We start from the raw sequence: 19175 nt of genomic DNA on the forward strand, positions 1-19175 counted from the left end.
TGTTAGCTATCCAATAGATAACCATATGTAACATTTTCTTATTTATCACGTGAGAATAATAATAATAATCAAGCAGCGAAGATTAAAGCTTTTATAGAAAATTCAAAATGTACAGAGCGTATAAAACAGTATAGAACGTATAAGAGGCGTCCCACCTAACTTTGGTATCTTGAATATCTCGCTTAATTTTTATGATGGGAAAAGATGTCAGAGGAAAACAATATTTGGTTCGAAGGGGCAAAAGTAACGACGGAGAAAAAATTTCTAAACGTTTTTCTTTTTCAAGGTCCCAAGGTTTTTGAAATATACATAATTATAAGTAAAATATATATAATAGAAAACTGTTGCTAGAGTTGTTTACGTTAAGGGCAGTTTACGGCAGGGCAGTTCAATAGCATAAATGAATTGAAAGAATGCATTTTACTAGAACGAGAAAAAATAAACCGAAAGAAATTTGAAGACCTTTTATTAAATCAATGCCAAAGCGAATCATTTCAATGATAGGAAATTCCGGCGGCTGCACAAAATATTTCCATGATTTTAAATAGTGCGCTATTAACGCGATATTTCTGTTTTTACAGACAAAACAAATTAACATCTTCATATGTACGTGACAAATATCGACGTAGAAAACGTATGAATGTATCCAAATTAAATATTCATAATTTATGAAGAAATTTGCAAGATGTGCTATACTTTTGTCACGGTCTCTGTAATATTCGCAATATGCCTATACGTGTAAAAGAACTGTTAGGCGAAACGTTTGCTAATTTCAGATCGTAAATCGAAAACTTCTTAGACGCGAATCAATTAAAATGGCAGCGAATGTTTCGATACCATCGTACTCCAAGGAATCAACGGATTCTAAAAGTGGAAGAGAGACCAACATAAGGGCGCCTTGCGAAAAGGAAGAAACTGATTTTAATCTTTGTCCTTTTGTAAGCAATGGATTTACATAGTTATATATAAATTTCTTTTATGAAGATCGACAAACTGAAATCTTTGATAAAGCTATTTAATATTACAATACATATTGCAACTAACCTAAAAACAACCCTTAATGATACGTATATATATATATATACTGTATATGTAAAGATATATGTACGGTTAAAAATGGAATTTATTTATATGTAACCTTTTTAAATACAGGAATTATTATGGTCTTTTGGGACAAATTCAGATACACCTATAATAAATTTAACCACAAAAAATCGTACGATCATCGCTTATGCTTGTTCGCATGTTATAATAATCTACAACTATAAGACTAAATACGCGATAAGTCTTCAAGGTCATGTATGTATCGATCTTTTGCTTATTATATTTGCATCTTCGTACACGACTTATTCGTGCATCAACTTTGTAGAAGAACGCGGTGAAAACTTTATCGACATCGAAAGATGGAAAATGGTTGTTGTCCGCAGATTTTGAAAAAGATTGCGTAGCTGTCGTTTGGGACACCGAAACTGGGTAATGAAATTTGGAAATGCGATGAAAACATTTTTTTTCTTTTCTTTTGCTACTAATTAGAAACTAATGGAGAGGAAACTAGGGTGGGAGGAGGAGGAGGGCGCGTTTCACAACGAGCGAAAAACGTATCTTATCTGTTTTTTACTTGCGCGTTAACTATCACGACGCATTGTACAACAGCTAGAATTGAGTTATGAGTAAGAACCAGAAAAGGTGAGGGAGCGAAATTCAAACAGGTTCTCTTATCGGGGAGATAAGTGACGTTATAGGAGGTACTGCATACAGGGTGTTCCATAATAAATGGACAATCCAATTTATGAGGCGGATCTAGCATCGATGTATGTCCTGTTTGATCTTGTTTAAAAAAAATATAGCAAATTTTACGTTCCATCGTTTCTGATCATATCTGATTATCCTCACGCGAGATGTTCAAAACGACTTTTGGATTTTTGTTTACGAGGATACTTGAAATCCATCGTACGAAGAAAGAGAATTAAAGTGAAAAAGAGATATGGACTCTTTTTTTATTGCTTTTAGGTGCTTAAATAATTGTCCGCTTATTACGAAACGTCGTGTACATTGTAAATAAAATATACAAATCGAACGTCGAATATGACATCAAATACTTGAAAAAATCTAACATATTTGTAGTTGCTATTGCTATTGTTATTGCAGTGTACCAATTTCGACTTTATTTAATCCACATGGTGATAAAGGAATGACCGCTGCTAAAATTAGCCCAAACGCTAAGTATATAGTAACTGTTGGAAACGAATTTCACCAAAAAGTTCAGTTCTGGCTATGGACGTATGGGAAAGATCAACCTGATGGTTAATCATTAGTATTGTTTACCAGTCTTATTTAACTTTTACATAAAGAGTATCACGTTATATGTTATAATAACTTTAATATTATCGCCAAAATTTTTGTTATTCATTTCCGTTTAAAAATTCGTTAGTTTGCTGTTTAAAATAGAACGCGTATTAATACCTCCGATGGAAATTCTCAAAAGCAAATTATTTTCAGCTTTTACGGAGTTAACTGAACTTTTTTCGAATAGAATAAAGGAAATAGCTTTCAACGAAGACTGTTCCGAGGAGTTTGGTTTAACTGCCGATCACTGCGTTGCATTCCTTAAATGGGTCAGTATAATGTACAGTGTGTATAAAAAATAAGTGACCGGATCAGAAAAGCGTGATCGGTGGAGATTTATCGATAAAGGTTGCCGCAGAATCGACCTTGAAATTCAGGGTTAAACTTTCTTTCCGCTTGTATCGTATTTTACTGTTCTCGTGAAAAGCGATGTCAAAGTTGGCTCTGCCATCGTATCATTTGCGATATTTTTCCATTTCGCGGTCAGATAGAAAGCAAACAACGAGATATCAACGAGGGAACAGGAAATTATTCCTTAGATCGCGAGGTAGTCCACCCCGAATAGAACGACGCACCATGAAATCAAAACGTATTTGCAAATATCTAACACCTACAACGTTACGTTCAATTACAATTTCTTTGTTATATATGTACACATGTTAGCTCTCGCGCGCGCAAGTTTTACAAGTTCCATAAGAATTTCGACGAATTGATTTTCGCGATTCGATACAATTCAACAGCGAAATATATAATACATCTGGCTATGGATAATGATAATTTTTACGAATTAGGAACAAGATGAATTGAAATATTACATACCAAAAATTTTGGGTAACGTACGACGATACGGAATCTTGAATTGCTCTTGTTACATCCCTAAAACACAACGGGTATTAACAGCAACGACAAACGGTACTGTTTTTACATCTTCTTTATACTCGTTGTTCCATTTTGTTTATACTCTCGCAAAGTTATTACACATGCTTATATATAATCCACTTATATGCGAAGATTGCAACTTGTAATTTGATCTTTGTTATAAAGATTGATATTCGATACTTATGCGTAGGATACGTTCTGGTTTGGGGCACTTTTGTTGAAAGACAGAAAAATAAGAATAAGAATCAGAGTGCAGCTAACAACAAGGAAAAGAGACACATCAAGTCTGTGCAGTTGGAGAAGAACAGTATTATGGTGATATTATATCACAATGGGTACTTGATATTTTCCGATATTAGAGCTGTACAAAATATCGATATACGTTATACGATATACCATCTCCGGTTAAAGATTTATTCGGTTTGTCATTGTTAATTCGAAAAAAACATTGACAATTGATATCGTAAACATTCTGTATATGTTATATTACTTACTTTAAGTTACAACTAGTAATCGAGCTATTATAAGCATAATTTTCCAGTCGTAAATAAAGTTTTCTTATTTTTGTAAATACAGTATTACCAAAATTTCTGTTACATGTACAATTTTAGAAGGATAGTAACGGGAACTTCAGAAGGGCGCATCAGCTTCTACGATCTTGATTTAAAAATACTCTACTGGTGTCAACATAAACTTCTGGATTCTATTCGATCGATAAGTTTTGATCTTTCGTCCACATTATTAGCTCCTGTGTCTGCGGTCGGTGAATTCAAACGTGAGTTCGATATTTATCGCTATTACGGTATATCTTCTATTCCCAAAATCCCGAAATAGTATAAATCCAAAGGATATGAATTTGAAGTTGAAATTATTCAGTTTTTAATCGTACTGTATCCTGCTTCGGTCATTACGGCAAAATTACATCAACACTTTCAATAATAACGACTTACGATTAGTCATTCGATTAGGTAGGCAGGTAGTTTCCCCTCGAACGTAAACTATTTAAAAATCATCTGTCTAGTCATCTATCGATTACCAATATCGGTGATTACGTTCAAATGCAATCAACTCGATTGCGATTATTTTCTCACTCGAAGAATTTAATAACGTAAATAATATAAAACATAAAGGCAAAAAATGATTAGACTTTATCTTGCAGTTGAATCCGACGAAGAAGATGATTTCGAGAACGAAGAAGAAATGGAAGAATACTCGGAAATTAAATTAGGAGATAATATCGACGAGAGAAAAGTGAAATATATAGAAAAATTAGAGTCGATGAAGTATCGCGATCAAGTTCCATCGACGATGTCTGTATATTTGGAAGAAACATTGAAGGATTACAATAAAAATCAGCAAGCATTTACAAAATTACTTCACGCGCCTACCGATGCTACCGTCGAAGGTGCTACTTTTTACATCGAAAATTTCATTATCGGTAAGTGCTATTACATTTTTGTACACTTGCTCTTTGAAAGAGCATATACAGCATAGATTTTTTCACAACATTAAATAATCTGGCAAGCTTTTCAGAAAATTAATATTAAATGGAATTCATATTCAAAAGTTTTGTAATATTTTTCGTAAAGGTTGTTTGAGTGGAATAGTTGCGTCGATAGAAATTCCTACGTTAAAGTGTCGATTTATCTTTCAAGATCAGAACTTTGCGATAACCAGTTTAGATGCGCATCCTCGAAGGTATTTACACTAATGGAGCTTGATTAAGTTCTAATTAGATCTGTCTTTTACGACGTAGTATATATAGTTTAATCTTCATAATACTTCTTCGTAACACCTTGCTATCATTCATTAGCAATTTTATAGTCACCGGTAATCTACAAGGTTTCATCTCTTTGTACGATTATGAAAGACATAAGCGTATCGTACGCAGGAAAACCCCACCTCTTCCAGATTTTAGTATACTATTGGATAAGCAAGCAAAGAAAGGAGCTATAACTTATGTCACATGCCCACAGAGTCACGAGAAACTAATCGCTGTTACAGCATTGAAATATTCACCGATAGGTGAATCTTTTGTCGACTATGATCTTTCATGATATTTTCAAGTTACAGACCGGACGATTTTCAATGTAAAACATTTCAATGATTTTGAAGGTAATTTACTAGCATGTGGCCTTGAAAATGGAGCCCTTTGGATGTTGCATCCTCTCACTTTAGAACCTCTTGATAAATATCCTTACAAACATTCCACGGAATCGATACTTAAATTGGCTTTCACAGAGTGCGAAGAATACATGGCTTACGCGGTAAATAAGCAGTATCATCGAACCGTAAACTAATATCGCATCTATTGTTGAACAATTTAATCGGAAATGAAATTTTCTTTATGATCATTATGACATAAGGCAAAAAGCAACCTCTTAACTTCTTTTAGGATAACGCGCTAGTGGTAGCGGTATTTAAAAAAATAGGTGATTCGCCAAGCGGTTCCCGTTTATGGGATTTTGTTGGAAAGTATCATTCTCATACTGCGAAAATAAGAGATATACTTTTCGGGCCAGCTACTATCGAAAGCGTTGTATATCGTTTTTTTTCGGTAGGAGAAGATCGGAACCTAATTGAGTACGATCTTAAAAATAGGTAAATCAGATATTTCAGATAACAGAGAAAAATACATATAACGTACAATTAAACTCTAGAAATTCTCTGCATTTTCCAGTGGACCATATCCTTTCCCTGGTTTGCAGATATTAAACATTTGCCAAATTGAATGCGAAGCTATTCCTCTTTGTCTCACCTGGTACCCTAAGTTGGGCGTTGAAGGATTTTTAATGTACTCTAATTCCGAAGTAATAATCTGGTTATCTTTTAACTGATTCTACTATTCGGAACATTAAATTAAAACTGAGATAAGACTTTTTATCATATCGTCATCGGGTTTCATATCGAATCTATCTGTACATCTATATATTCATATACATATGTATGTATGTATACATAGTACATAAACCTCGTAATTGATATTACGTTACGATCGAGAAAGGGGCAACTTTATGATATAATATAAATAGAGATATTATATTATCGAAAACAAAGTTTTGAGATAATACGATAAAATTTTATCATATACTTTCAATTTATTTCTTCATACTACGAAATCGCTCTTTCGTTGGTTGTATCGTCAATTACCAAAATACACAGAATCCTTTGTATACATACACAAGTATGTTACTACATACATAATTAAGTTAGACAAGATGAGCCATTTCATATAATATTTACATGTAACATTGTCTATAACATTTATTATTTAGTACAAATACAGATTGCTAAACGATATAACGAAAACAATTCGAGGAACATTTTTGGGACCGCTTTGTGATACCCCGGTTAAGCATTTCAAAGTAACGTAGAATCGTATAAATTTTGGTTCTTTGTGTTCATAGGAAATTATTTTACACTTAATTAAAAGGATCGTTGTGCAGGTAATATCTGGTAAAGAATATAAAGCTGGTAAATACATGGTATTTGCAACTAATAAGGAAATAGGCCTTCAAATGCTTCCTTTCGATGGGAATCCTTACAAGATTTTAGGAATGATAGGGCACCCACGCAAGGTAAGAAGCGTCGTGCACAATGTACATGTATTTTCGATCTTTCGATTATAAGAATCAACGTTACGAACAGATCGATCCCCTTATTTCTTGTGGGATAATAGGGGTGATCGATGTGGTATAACACTGCCATTAACAGGGTTATAAAGTTTGTATTTTCAACACTTAATACGCTAAAGAGTTACACCGTTACGTACGATGTAAATGTCGTAGACGATACTTTGAAGTATGACACTCCGATAGATGAGCACTGAATGTTCTTTGTAATAGAGCAAGGCCCTTATACTTGAATATAAGAAGAAGGTGGCCTTCTTGATGTAACAGAAGTAGCAATTGAACAGACTAAGTATAGATATGCAGTGACTGCTCTGTAGTCTAGAGCACAAGTCTAGAGGGATGAAGCGACTGTTCTGTTCGGATGAGAACAAGCGAAGTTCGTTCTTGTGTGACTACGGAGGAAAGCTCGGTGTGGGTGTGTCTTTTGAACTAAGGACGTGGATTCGTTGTTCACGAGGGTAACGATGCCCATTGGTTATAGCTAACGTTAATAAATGAAAATTGGAGGAGGAAGGCTCCTACCGACGTGGCTCGAGGGTGACCTTGTTCATGGGAAAAACCGGGGGTTTTACCGAAATACTCGCAGGATTAAAGGTTCTTGCAAATTAATAAGATTCAGTTTATGGCGGGGCCTTAGGTTTATGAGGGTCTGTTTAATGGTGCTTGGGCCTTGACGGTCAGACAATGAAAGACCTCGCATGGACCGTTTCACGCGACGTAACAGTACACGATCGTTTTACTATGTTACACCGTAATACGGAAAAAATCTATTGATCCTGGATGTGAATCCGAATGTCAGTAATTAGAGAGACATTGTTAATTTATAATAAAAGCTAACTTTTCTCTGATTTTGATATATCACTATATATAAAGAGTGTCTCGTACTGTGTGGGATCAACATTAGGAACATATTCAGCACCTGAAAACTACAAGGTAAATTCATATATAAATAATATATTCCTTTTGATTTTGTAAGATCCTTTGTATTTTGAAGATGCGTAGAACGTGAAACAATTCCTTAAACGACCACATATTACAAGACGCTCTGTATATATTTGAGATATTTTGATCTATTTCAAAGTTTCGTTTTAATAGGTCAGTAATATTTGCCTTAGCAATGATGGGAACATTTTATTCACTTTTGGTTATAATGATCCGTGCACACTGATGTGGAAAATAAAATGCAGGTACCTCTTAGCAATACTTAGGAATCAAATAATTCCACTTTTTATGGTAATTGAAAGAAAAACATCGTTTTCCTCGATATACTAATAGTTATTTATCGTTCAAAAAGCAAATATATAATACCCGAAGCTTTCGTTGCAAAAATATTTCGTATGTTTTTCCTTTCCTTTAACACAGTTGCTTTTAATCAATATTTTTACCGCTCTTACCGTTTAATATCGCCACTTACTACTTTCACTACTATACAATATAGTTTTTACATTACTATATCATATATTCTTCTTATAATCAGGTCTGTCGATGTATTAGCGCATTTAGGAGGTAAAGGGCTGGCACCGTATTATTGTCTGATAGAGGGTGGTGAAAAAGGTTGGCTTATCAATGAAATGAAAGACCTGTTTTATTATGCTCAAATCTTACATCAAGGCGAGAATGTAATAACTCCCAGATTAATATCCGACAAAGTGAGCACTAAAGAAGTACCGAATCTCATGCGCGTCGTTGGATATTATCCCAGCAACGAGGAAGTAATGATTTCACTTTTTATTTATTTAATTATTTAATTGAAGAGATGGAAAATTTATTTCTCGTTCTAATTATTCTTTTTTAATGTAATATCATTTTACATTTTAGATAGAAATCCTTATGGGTGAAATCTCGTACAGAGATTACGCGGAGACCGGTCATTTGGTCGAAGAAATTAAATTCGAAGATTTTGTCAAATTTTATATAAATCATCGACCAGCTTTCGGAATTTCTCTGCATCAAATAAGAGAAGCTTTCCAAGCCTTTGCAAATTCAGGTCAAATCCCTGCTTCGCAAGCGGAGAATCCAGTATTAACTCGAGAACAGTTTATGAAAATATTGCTTGGCGAAGGTCCTCCGGAGTTTTCTATACAAAATGGCATACCTTTTGGTTAGTTGATGTATTTTTTTGGAAAACGTCCAACATGTTATTCATGCTTGTGCTTCAAATGTTAATTTTAATTTCAACCTTAAGCAAGGTTTTTTTTTCTAGGAGAACCATTAAAAATTCAAGAGGCATTTGCATACATGAGGTTTCTTGTTGGTTTTAACGAGAATTTGGATGAAATATATGACGAGCGAAACGGAAAAAAATCCGCATCCATTGATTTTACGTTCTTACCAGAGGTATATTTAACAATTAAAATAAGTTTGATTTTTTCTTATATTAAGAGTTAAAAAATAGATGGATACTTATTTAAGTTTACAAAGCGAAAGCGCTTCATTGTTTTTCAATAACAACAAAAGTACATGTTACATATATTCCAACGCTTTATATTGGTCGTTATTCGCGCATTACTATTTTGTATCTCTTGTATCATAGAGACGTCTCTTCTTACGTTCAGAAAAATTTATTATATTTTTATTATTGTATTTATATTATGATAGTATTTTTTTTATATAAAAAGTTACCTTCACACTTTATTGTCTTATTAAGAAAAATCGACAAATATACAAAGCCAATGGACCTTACGCGTCTGTTCAAGTATCCATATACATATTTTTTAAGAAAGAAAATTTATCAAGTTGAGGATAGCGTGAAAAAGTATCGAACTATGATACGTGAATTATGAATTTGATATTTTTTCAATCGTAAAGTGAAGCGCTGTCGCTATCTCTATTGCTTTTACGTTTATACTTTTGAATACAAAATTTAATCAACTTTCGATAATTGGATAACCGATAAAGAACTAAAAAACCTTCGATACTTAAGTTTGTTTAAAATTGCTTTTTATAATAATTCTGAAGTTTTTTAAAATAAGTATCCTCGTTAAAAACATGCGCAAGCAAATACGAAACGAGTATGATTATCAATTTGCTATACTATTCTTTACGATAAAAGCTGGCATAACCATGGAAATGTTGAAACGTTGAATGGTATTAACGATGAGAAACAGGAAAATAATCATTTAGGCTCGCCGAAAGTAATGTATTATTATTTATAATACAGAGAATATCTTACAAAGATTTCATCGCGGACATCATGGGTATTGAATCGCCGGAGGAAACGAGGGCTGACGATGATTAATTAATCTGTATGCCATTATTTGCATTGCTGGCACATTAACGTTGATTATTATTACCATACTAATATTATTACCATTACAATGTATTGCGACTTCCTATTAAACATGTACGAACATTAACGTATATTATGTCAATTCGTTTCTTTCTTAAAGCGTTAAAAAGGAAATCAAAATCGTTTTACCGATTAACAGATTCAGTTACGAATTTTGTTTAATAATGAAATTGGTCAGAGAGTACAAAGGAGATAAGAAGAGTAAGTTCAATCAGTAAACAGGTATCTTCCTTTTCCATCAAATCTGACCGATGATCTTTTACTTCCTTTTTTTTTTTGTCATACTCTGGTAGATTAAATTACGGCTGATTTCATGTACAAAATAAAATAATTTTAATATAATTAATAATAAATACGAGCTCAATAGTCAAATACCATTTCAAAATTAATAATTCTCTACAAACGGAACATTTTTTCGATCAGAAATATATAGTCGATACGCCAATTCTTCGCTCGTATTTCATTGCTCACTTACATTTCACCGGATTTTGACGAACCAAGACATATTACACGATGAAGGATGATCGAGAGAAATTTCAAGCGTTTTACTAACTAATTTGAATAAAGTACCTACAGTTGTACAATCATCCGGAAAATGTTTGTCGGCAGAAGAGCTATTATGAAAAACAAGTAAGAACTAGACTAGAAAACGATAAAAGATCCGCTCGTTAACTCGTTCATTATTCTAAAACATGAAGCGTGACGAAACGACAGAAATCTTATCGTGGAAGCTTTACTTTCCACGATATACTATTAAAAATGGAGGAAAGATGAGCGAGGGAAAGTAACAGAGGTCTCAACGCGTATAATTGTAAAAGTTTGAAAAATTCAAGCGATTTAAAAAAAAAAAAAGAGGGAAGAAGAACAAAGAAAGGAAAAAGGAACGAAATGGTAGTGGTCCGAGCGAGAACAGTATTTCGAGCCGATTGTCGAAATAGAATGGTGTTTATCGAAAATATTCGATCGTTTTAACGGGGGCACAGACACCGCCAGCAGTGCCGACGATCAGCCGCGATTATCGCAATTTTGAATCGATGAAAACACAGCCCTCTCCTCTCACACTAGGCTTCAAGAATTTCTCTATGATGTAGCCTAGAATTTCGCTCTAGAACGCTATTACTTGCCTATTCGGCTACACTAAATTTATACATTGCGCACTTTTTGTCATTTAAAAGAAGTACAAACAAATGTACACAAAAAACCTTACTTCCTTGTTATAAACTCTAAGACGTATTTACATTTATATACAAACATTTTTTGTTCTTTTTTTTTTCTTTTCATTATCGTATCGGCTTAAGAAAAATATCAACGTGGAACAGTGTATGGATTCGTTTGCTTACCAAGAAGAAAGAAAGAAAACGTTGGGAATAATAGTGGACATTCAATTCACTTTCTCTCTCTCTCTCTCTCACACACACACACACACACACACAAACACACACACTCTCTCTCTTTACCATCCGACCCTCCCTCTCCCTCTCTTTCTTCTATCATTGTGTGTAAATTCGTGTTATATTCGTGAATAATAATTCAAGACTGTTCGGATACATCCTGTTTACATGATCATTATGTGAGATTTTTAAAAACTATTTTCAACTTCGAAATAAGATAATTCCTATAACCTATAATTCCTATATCCTATAATTTGTTCACATAAAAAGACGTTTAATACAGATCTAGTATTTTTAGAATGTATCGTATGTTTTTAAAAATTTATAACGTATTAAGGTTCCATAGAATTCGTCAAACTAATAAATAAGAGACGATAAAGCAAGCGTTTTACATTTCAAACGATATTCGAAGCACCTCGAACGTATTTTCGTTAAATTACTTTAAAAACTTTTAAAAAACGGAAAAAGAGATAGACACATAGGTATAGATAGATAAACGGAGGAAGAGCGAGAGAAAAGAAAACGAAAGAGAGGAGGGAGAGGGGGGGAGAGAGAGAGAGTGAGCGAGTGAATGAGAGAAAGAGAGAGAGAGAGAAACTCAAACACCCATTATCAAATATGCCTAGATAGAAATTTCCACACGCATTCAAGATACTATCCGCTGCTATCAGTCGAAATAGTCGTCGCTGTTTTGCACAATACCGTGCTTTTTTCGACAGTCTGGACAATACCATTTGCCTTTCGGCGGTACCATAATGCCAACACACTCGAAGTGAAACCACTCGATGCGACAATCCTCGGCATCGCAAGCTATCATTTCTGACACTTCATCGTATGGACACTGACAATAGCAATATAAATTAACTGGTCGTTCCGGGGCGGGGGGGTTACTCTCCGACAGATGCATCTGCATCTGTTGGCTGGCTTCTACCTCGGTATCGCTGGAATCGCTGCTACTATCCGCAGGTTCCTCCGATTCGGTCGCAGAAGCTGTAGCGATTCCTAGACTCTCCGATTGTCTCTCGATCGGTCTGTAAGCCATATTTTTACCGCCGATAGACAATCTCGGTGGCAATGGCTTTACGCTTGGCACTGTAGCGAAAGAAGGCGTCGTCTCTGCCTTCCTCCACTTCACCGTCGGCTGTTTCTCCACCTCGTCATCACTGGAATCACCGTAAAATCGTTTTGGTACTCGTTTTCGTTTCGATGACCGTTTGTTCTCTGCCTCGGAACCACTGCCACCGATGCTTTGACCTGTTATAACCATCGCTTGGGATTCGACACTCGCGTTCATCGAGTGCACATCGTTCGTAGACACGTTCGACATCAACGCCATGTTCGATTGCATCAACACTGGCGACGAAGCCGAATAACCCGGATTCTTTTGGTAAAACGCTTTAGGAATGTTTAGTTTAATGGACTCGACAGTCGGCGTCGCGTTACGCTGTTTCGTCTTCTCTCCTTTCTTTCGTTTCTTCGTTTTCACTTTCTTCTTCTGCGGCTGCTGCTGTTGCTGCGGTTGATCTTCCTCCGTGGTGGGAGGAATATCCGGAGAAGGGACCGTCGTGTCCCTATCTGTTAATCCGTTATTCAATGGCATCGCTGACTCCGTGGATGCAGGGGCGACCGCGGCTAGTAGCATCAATTGATTTCGTTTCTCCGCCAGCAATTTGTTCGCAAGCTGTTGAGGATGCTCGTCGTAAAAGTCCTCGTCCGTTTCTGTTTCCTCGGTTTCTAGATCGGACTCTCTCAGTAATAGCTGTGGTGGGCAAGCTGGTTCTATCGGAACCGATGCAGATCCATTCTTCGTTTCCACAGAAATCTCTTTGTTCTCCAACTCGGCATATCCAGCCTCCGGCTCCTGTGTACTTTCTTTCTCTTTCTTTCGTTCCTTCCGATTAGTTTGTTTCTTTGGAGAACCTTCCGAAGTGGAGCTATCCGAATCCGAACTACTACTAGAACTAGAAGAACTACCGGATGACGAACTGCTACAGCTACAATTTGTCCCACAAGAACAAGTGCTTGAATCACTGTCGCTAGACGAATCACTCGACGATGTACTTCCACCACTTTGCTTCTTTTTCTTCGGACTCTTTGCTTTTTTCTTATTCGGGTCATCCTCGTTGCTGTTTTGAACTTCGTTACCCTCCACGGAACTCTTCTCCACCTTGTTTAAGTAATCTTGGTCCCCGCTTGTGTTTATCTCCTCTTTCTCGTTCATCTTGGACGTTGCATCGTTATCCTTTTCTTTGTCTGACCACACAACGCAATAATCATGATCGGCCAATACTATACTTCTTAAGAATGCTACGTCGGTTTCTGGCTCTGGTTCTTTGATCGCAAAATTGTTAGCCGTCTCTTTCATTTCTAAACTAGCTGTATAGCTCTTAAAATTATCCCAGATACCATCCATGATTTGCGCTCCTTGTTCTTTCTCTTCCTCGTTCTGTTCAACCTCTACTATGCTGTCTGCAACAGCCTCGGAGGAAGTGAAATTTGGTTGATCCGCGGAAGATGGTGCATTTTCTTCGTTTGATTTAACTTTTTCGGTGTTCTCCGGTTCCTTGATCTCTGGTTTCTCCTCCTCAGAATCCGTATCACTTTCCGAAGACAAATTCAAAGGTGGCAAGTCGTACACGTCAACGACCTTTTTCACAGGTTCTTTAATATCTTTCACCAACTCGGTTGCAGACACATTACCATCGCTTATGCCTACTTTTTCTTTCTCTGATTTTTCCTCGTTGATCGATGATTGTTGACTCGCCGTGTCCATTAAATTTTTGCTAACTGCTGGTGGTTCTTTATGGGCGTTTTCATGCTTGTCTAACAGTTTTCGAGAAATGAAACGCTCGGAGCACTCGCTACAAGCATACGGATGATCTCCGGAATGTAACCTTTTATGTACTTTTAAAGCAACGGCTCGTGAAAAGCTAGAACCACATTCTTCGCAAACGAAAGCCGTGGGTGGTATACAAAAGTGATAAATATGCGGCCACTTTTTCTGTAAACACTTTTTACACAGTACGCTTTCCGTTCCATGCTTCCAAAATAAATGTTTGGTAATGTCTGGTTTGTTTCTGTATGCAATACCACATCTATAACATAAATGATGAAGCTTATGTTTCCAAACGTGATTCGAAAGACGCTGTTGATTTCCGGTAGATTCCAAACAAACGTCGCATGCATGATGCCTTTTGCGTAAATGTACCATTAATCTAAATGCAGATGGAAGATTTGCCATGGGGCACAGACAACATCTGTATCTAACGTTAATGTTTGGAGAGTAAGTTCCAGGACATAAGTGACAAAGTAGTTCGCTATAACTATAAAAAGTGGATTTACACATTATACAGATCAAGATTGTCTTTTGATGCATCTTTCGGTTATGCAAATAAAGTTCCTTGTGTATGGCAGAGTGAAATCTACAATGAAAACATTCGTACGTCCTCACGTTTGGAATATTGTATGTACCATTTGTGCTACTGTAAGAATCTAAATTAAAGAAGTAAGAATCTAATTCATCGAGAGACTTTTTCACTCTAGTAATAAATTGTTCTGCTTGAATAATTATGGCAGGATGTTGAGGTTGAAATTTATGTTCCGCAAGCATGTGCAGTCCTAGTTGCTTACCGTTCACTGCTATATGACGTGCGTGATTACAGTAAACGCAGAAAGGACTTGCTGCTTCTATACAACGTTTCAATAAATCTTCTATTTCTATACTGTCTAAAATACCATCAACGTTAAGATCGATGCAAGGAACATCTTCTCCAGCCAATATTATTCCATCGCTTGGCTGCATTTGAGATTGTGCTATATTCTCTACCCGACTTTGACTATCGTCTTTCATTTCTTCATCCCATTTTTCATTTGTATCTATATTATTTGTTGTTTTTTCATCGGTAATTTCAGTCTCATTTTCATTGTTTTCGATACTCATGTCCGTTTCAATTTTAATTCCGGTTACCGCTTTATGTTCGCTAGTTTCTTCGATATTCTCCGTCTCTTCGGGCATGTTATCTACGACCGCTAATTTCGAACTATCGGAATCGCTGTCTTCGTCATTCACTTGATAACTAACGCTGTTGTCCTTGTCCTCTTCAAACATGTTGCATTCTTTCTCCTCTGTCAGTGAACTTTCTGCATTGTTGTTTTCTTCTTCCTTCTTAACAATATTATTTTCTATATTTTCGCTATTGGTCGCAACAGAAAATTGAGAATTTCTATTGGTACATATCTTTATAACTAAACTTCTATCAGGAGCTTCACTGGTATTGAACGATATCGAAGATTGAGATTCATTAGGTACATCAAAATTTTCTTTGTTATCATTGTCATAAGCTTTTTCTTTGGGTTGAAGGTCGGATACATGTGATTCGTGTTGCGGACTAAATAATGATCGGCTAACTGGACTATGTGCAGAACTTTCAGACATTTGTGACTGAGAGTCTGTTTCCAATACAATTTCTTCTGTTTTCTTTTTGGCTACATTTTCTTCTGTTTCTTGATTAACATCGTCAATCTTAACAGAATTAACATCGTCTATCTTAATATTAGTTTCTTCGGTCGAATTTACAGTTTTCGTATCGAGTTTAGTAGAATTCGTTTCTGATTTATCAGATGTATTCAACATATCAATTACGTTTACATTTTCTTTCTTAATTTTGTCATCAATATCTTCTACGTTATTTGTACATCGCGATACCTCCATAATAGTTTCCGTTACACTATCATATGGCATATTATGGCTGGGTGAATCGGTTGAATTTAATTCCAAATTATTTGGACAAACCTCTTTTTCATTTGTTTCTTCCTTTTCTTCAATGGAATCTTCGATACACTTTGAGACTTCCATTATTGTCTCTGAAACGGTATCTTTAACCACATTGTGCATTACTACGTTCTGAGAATTTTCATCTCTACTTAATGTTTCATCGACTACTTGACTTTCGTTTAACTGAGATACAGCAACTTTATTATTGATCTTTTTTGCGTGAATATTTACTTTTTGTTGATTGGATGTACCGTCTTCCGTATGTTTAGACCTATTATTTTTCATCGATTTCCTTAGAACAGTCTTGTTTTCACTATTTACATCTTTATCAAGTATATTAGTCGACATTATTCCTGTAGGTGGTAAAGCAGAATTTACTTCTTTACTGGTTTCAATGGCTAAACTGCATGTACTTGCGTGTGAACCTGTTTGTCTACATAATGTGCATATGGAAGCAGTAACATCTTGCTTAGACGTTGGTGAACAGAAATGATTATAAAAATTATCAGTTTCTGAAAAAACTTTCTCACATGTACAACAAACTAGATAACACGATCCTTTGAAAGCACCATAAAAATCTTCAACAGATGTAAACGCCATTTCTGGAACACTATGTTTCTTTGTCAAATGATGCGACAACCTTTCAGCTTGACCAAACATTCCAAGACAAAATAAACATATATGACGTTTATGTATATCCCTCATATGTAAAAATAAATTCCAATTTTCGAAATACGTGCCACATGCTGCACAAAGATAAACTTTTCTTGTAATTTTAAAATTAGGAGAATGTGACACTGTAGATGATTCTGATGTGCTGGGCATTGGTGTCATTGTGGAATTGCAAGTACATGAAATTTGTTTCAATGTAGAGCACAAACTTGATGACGATTGACACTTTGAACACTTATTCTTTGACGAAGGCTGAAGACCCAAATATTGCGCATATTCTGTTATTTTGCCCCGTTTAATTTCTGCCCTTTTTTCCTTGCTACTTTTGGATGCATTAGAATGTGGTGATTGTTGTTCCTGTGTTATATTTTTCAATGTATTCGTTTGTGTTTCTTGAGCTTGTGCCAAAATACGTTTCTTGAAACCTTTAAACACAATTTTCGATCCTGTACTGTTATTTTTGCTTGGAGAATCTTTGGTTGCAATAGAATTATATTGCAATAATTGTTTTTCTTCTTCTATCACATCAGTGTATATACTGTCAATTGATGACTTTAGCGAATTTTCAATAGAAGTATCTTTAAGTTGTCGTTTTCCCAATATGTTCCACATATCCATAACTTTACTTTCACCATCTTCATCTTCCATAATAGCACTGCTTAGCTACAGTGATATTACCTACAACATATAAAGTATGTTTTAATATAAAAATATTCTAGTAGGAAAGAAATATTTGTTTTGTACAGTAATTAATTATGTATTAGATTAACAACCACTACAAAATATGGTGAATTAATACAAGAGGTTACACGATCGTGAAATGTTTATTTCATAAACTATTATAGTCTATTATATAGGAGAATGCGGTGTGTATGTGTCATAAATATTATTCAAACAATTATAACATTAACAAATCATTATATTAAATGTTTAAATCATATATGTTAATTAAACAAAAATTAAGAGCACCAAAATTATATATCATTCCTATTCTAATCAATGTTATAATTGATATATTTACAAAGCCACCTGTTACATTCAACTTATTAAAAAATCTTTCTTTGCTATTTTATGGATATAATTATAACAACAAGAATAGTTATATAACCAAATATTTAAAATCACTTTTTATGCAGAATTTAATCTGTTACATAGCAGTTTAAGAAAACAAAAACATTTTAATTAGCTTTGAAAGACGATCCATAAATCAAGTGAAAAACATTGAACATCATGTTGATAATAAATCACAGAAAATTAAACTTTAGGTTTAAATTACACTGAGTAAAGTAACATGCAATTAATTATAATACCTCTGACGAGGATATTACAAAACTGAGTACATGGTATGACATGCAAGAAGCCTTTCGTAGTGAACATCATTCCACAATGATTCAATCCCAAAGTTCCCACAAAAACAGTTTACTACAATGAAATTAATGTTAAAATGTGACGAATGGAAGAACACACGAAATCAGGATGCCGTGATAACAAGATTCAGCAGAAAAGTATTGCTGATAAACTTTTGTTGCATACAAAAATGATCCCAGTGTTATGAGAGATGCGTACCTTCCGGTAAATTTCGGCTTGAACGAATCGCTTCAAATTAAGGAAGTATGTATACGGTTTGTAAAATCTGAACGATAGAATCGGACGCTCTTGAAGTGATACGAAATGGAGCACCTTAAGTGGATCGTCGCGATCCGCGCCGAAAAGGTTAGTAAAATGGCGTCATATCAATGAGCACAGCTCCGTCCGTGCTTCCAACACGTCCCCAGTGATGCCACCTTTTGTCATGTTCCACTGTAGTTTGTGATAGAAGAGGTTAGGCCAAAACCATTGAGAGAAAGATAGTCTGCAGTAATTCGGTTGTGGAATAATCAGTATAAGAATTCGAATCTTTTTTGAAGAACGTAATCCGACTTGAGCGCGAGTGCGTTGTTGCTTGGCCCACGGCTGTTGTGCAAAAACTCGAAACGCGAAACGACGGCATCTCTCGTTGACGTATTCATATACGCCCAACGTAGTGCCTCTAATACCCCCACCTCTCGCTCTTAACCTGTGCCAGCTACCTGAACCGTTCAATTTCGTTTAAAACACTCTATTTATCTTCTTAAAAACTAAAGTTCAAATGTTTCTAATATTTCAATCTTCTTTACCAAATATCTTCGTTAAAGCTAGTTTAACATGAACTT

General features: G+C 35.3%; 2 protein-coding genes across 3 annotated transcripts; one reads left to right on the top strand and one right to left on the bottom strand.

The window, feature by feature from the left end:
- Positions 1 to 595: 595 nt before the first annotated feature.
- On the top strand, positions 596 to 10255 carry LOC100643412 (cilia- and flagella-associated protein 251). The gene is made up of 22 exons (XM_048408494.1): positions 596 to 938; positions 1153 to 1423; positions 1658 to 1670; positions 2125 to 2303; positions 2500 to 2615; positions 3247 to 3560; positions 3837 to 4000; positions 4385 to 4663; positions 4815 to 4923; positions 5117 to 5250; positions 5284 to 5492; positions 5621 to 5826; positions 5906 to 6035; positions 6501 to 6590; positions 6672 to 6851; positions 7698 to 7790; positions 7953 to 8044; positions 8335 to 8569; positions 8676 to 8958; positions 9061 to 9240; positions 9456 to 9612; positions 9981 to 10255. The coding sequence occupies exons 1-22, from the start codon at positions 816 to 818 to the stop codon at positions 10093 to 10095; spliced, it is 3672 nt and encodes a 1223-aa protein (XP_048264451.1). The 5' UTR covers positions 596 to 815; the 3' UTR covers positions 10096 to 10255.
- On the bottom strand, positions 9976 to 19094 carry LOC100648755. Of its 2 annotated transcripts, none has more exons than XM_020864390.2 (2): positions 18664 to 19094; positions 9976 to 17661 (listed from the first exon to the last, which is right to left on the bottom strand). In XM_020864390.2, the coding sequence occupies exon 2, from the start codon at positions 17629 to 17631 to the stop codon at positions 12205 to 12207; it is 5427 nt and encodes a 1808-aa protein (XP_020720049.2). In that variant the 5' UTR covers positions 17632 to 17661; positions 18664 to 19094; the 3' UTR covers positions 9976 to 12204. The 2 variants fall into 2 exon arrangements, with proteins under 2 accessions (XP_020720049.2, XP_012167695.2); XM_012312305.3 differs by having other exon boundaries at positions 18550 to 19094.
- Between the last annotated feature and the right edge of the window lie 81 nt (positions 19095 to 19175).

This window comes from Bombus terrestris, chromosome 9 (genome assembly GCF_910591885.1).
Source record: "Bombus terrestris chromosome 9, iyBomTerr1.2, whole genome shotgun sequence".
Classification (NCBI taxonomy): Eukaryota; Metazoa; Arthropoda; class Insecta; order Hymenoptera; family Apidae; genus Bombus; species Bombus terrestris.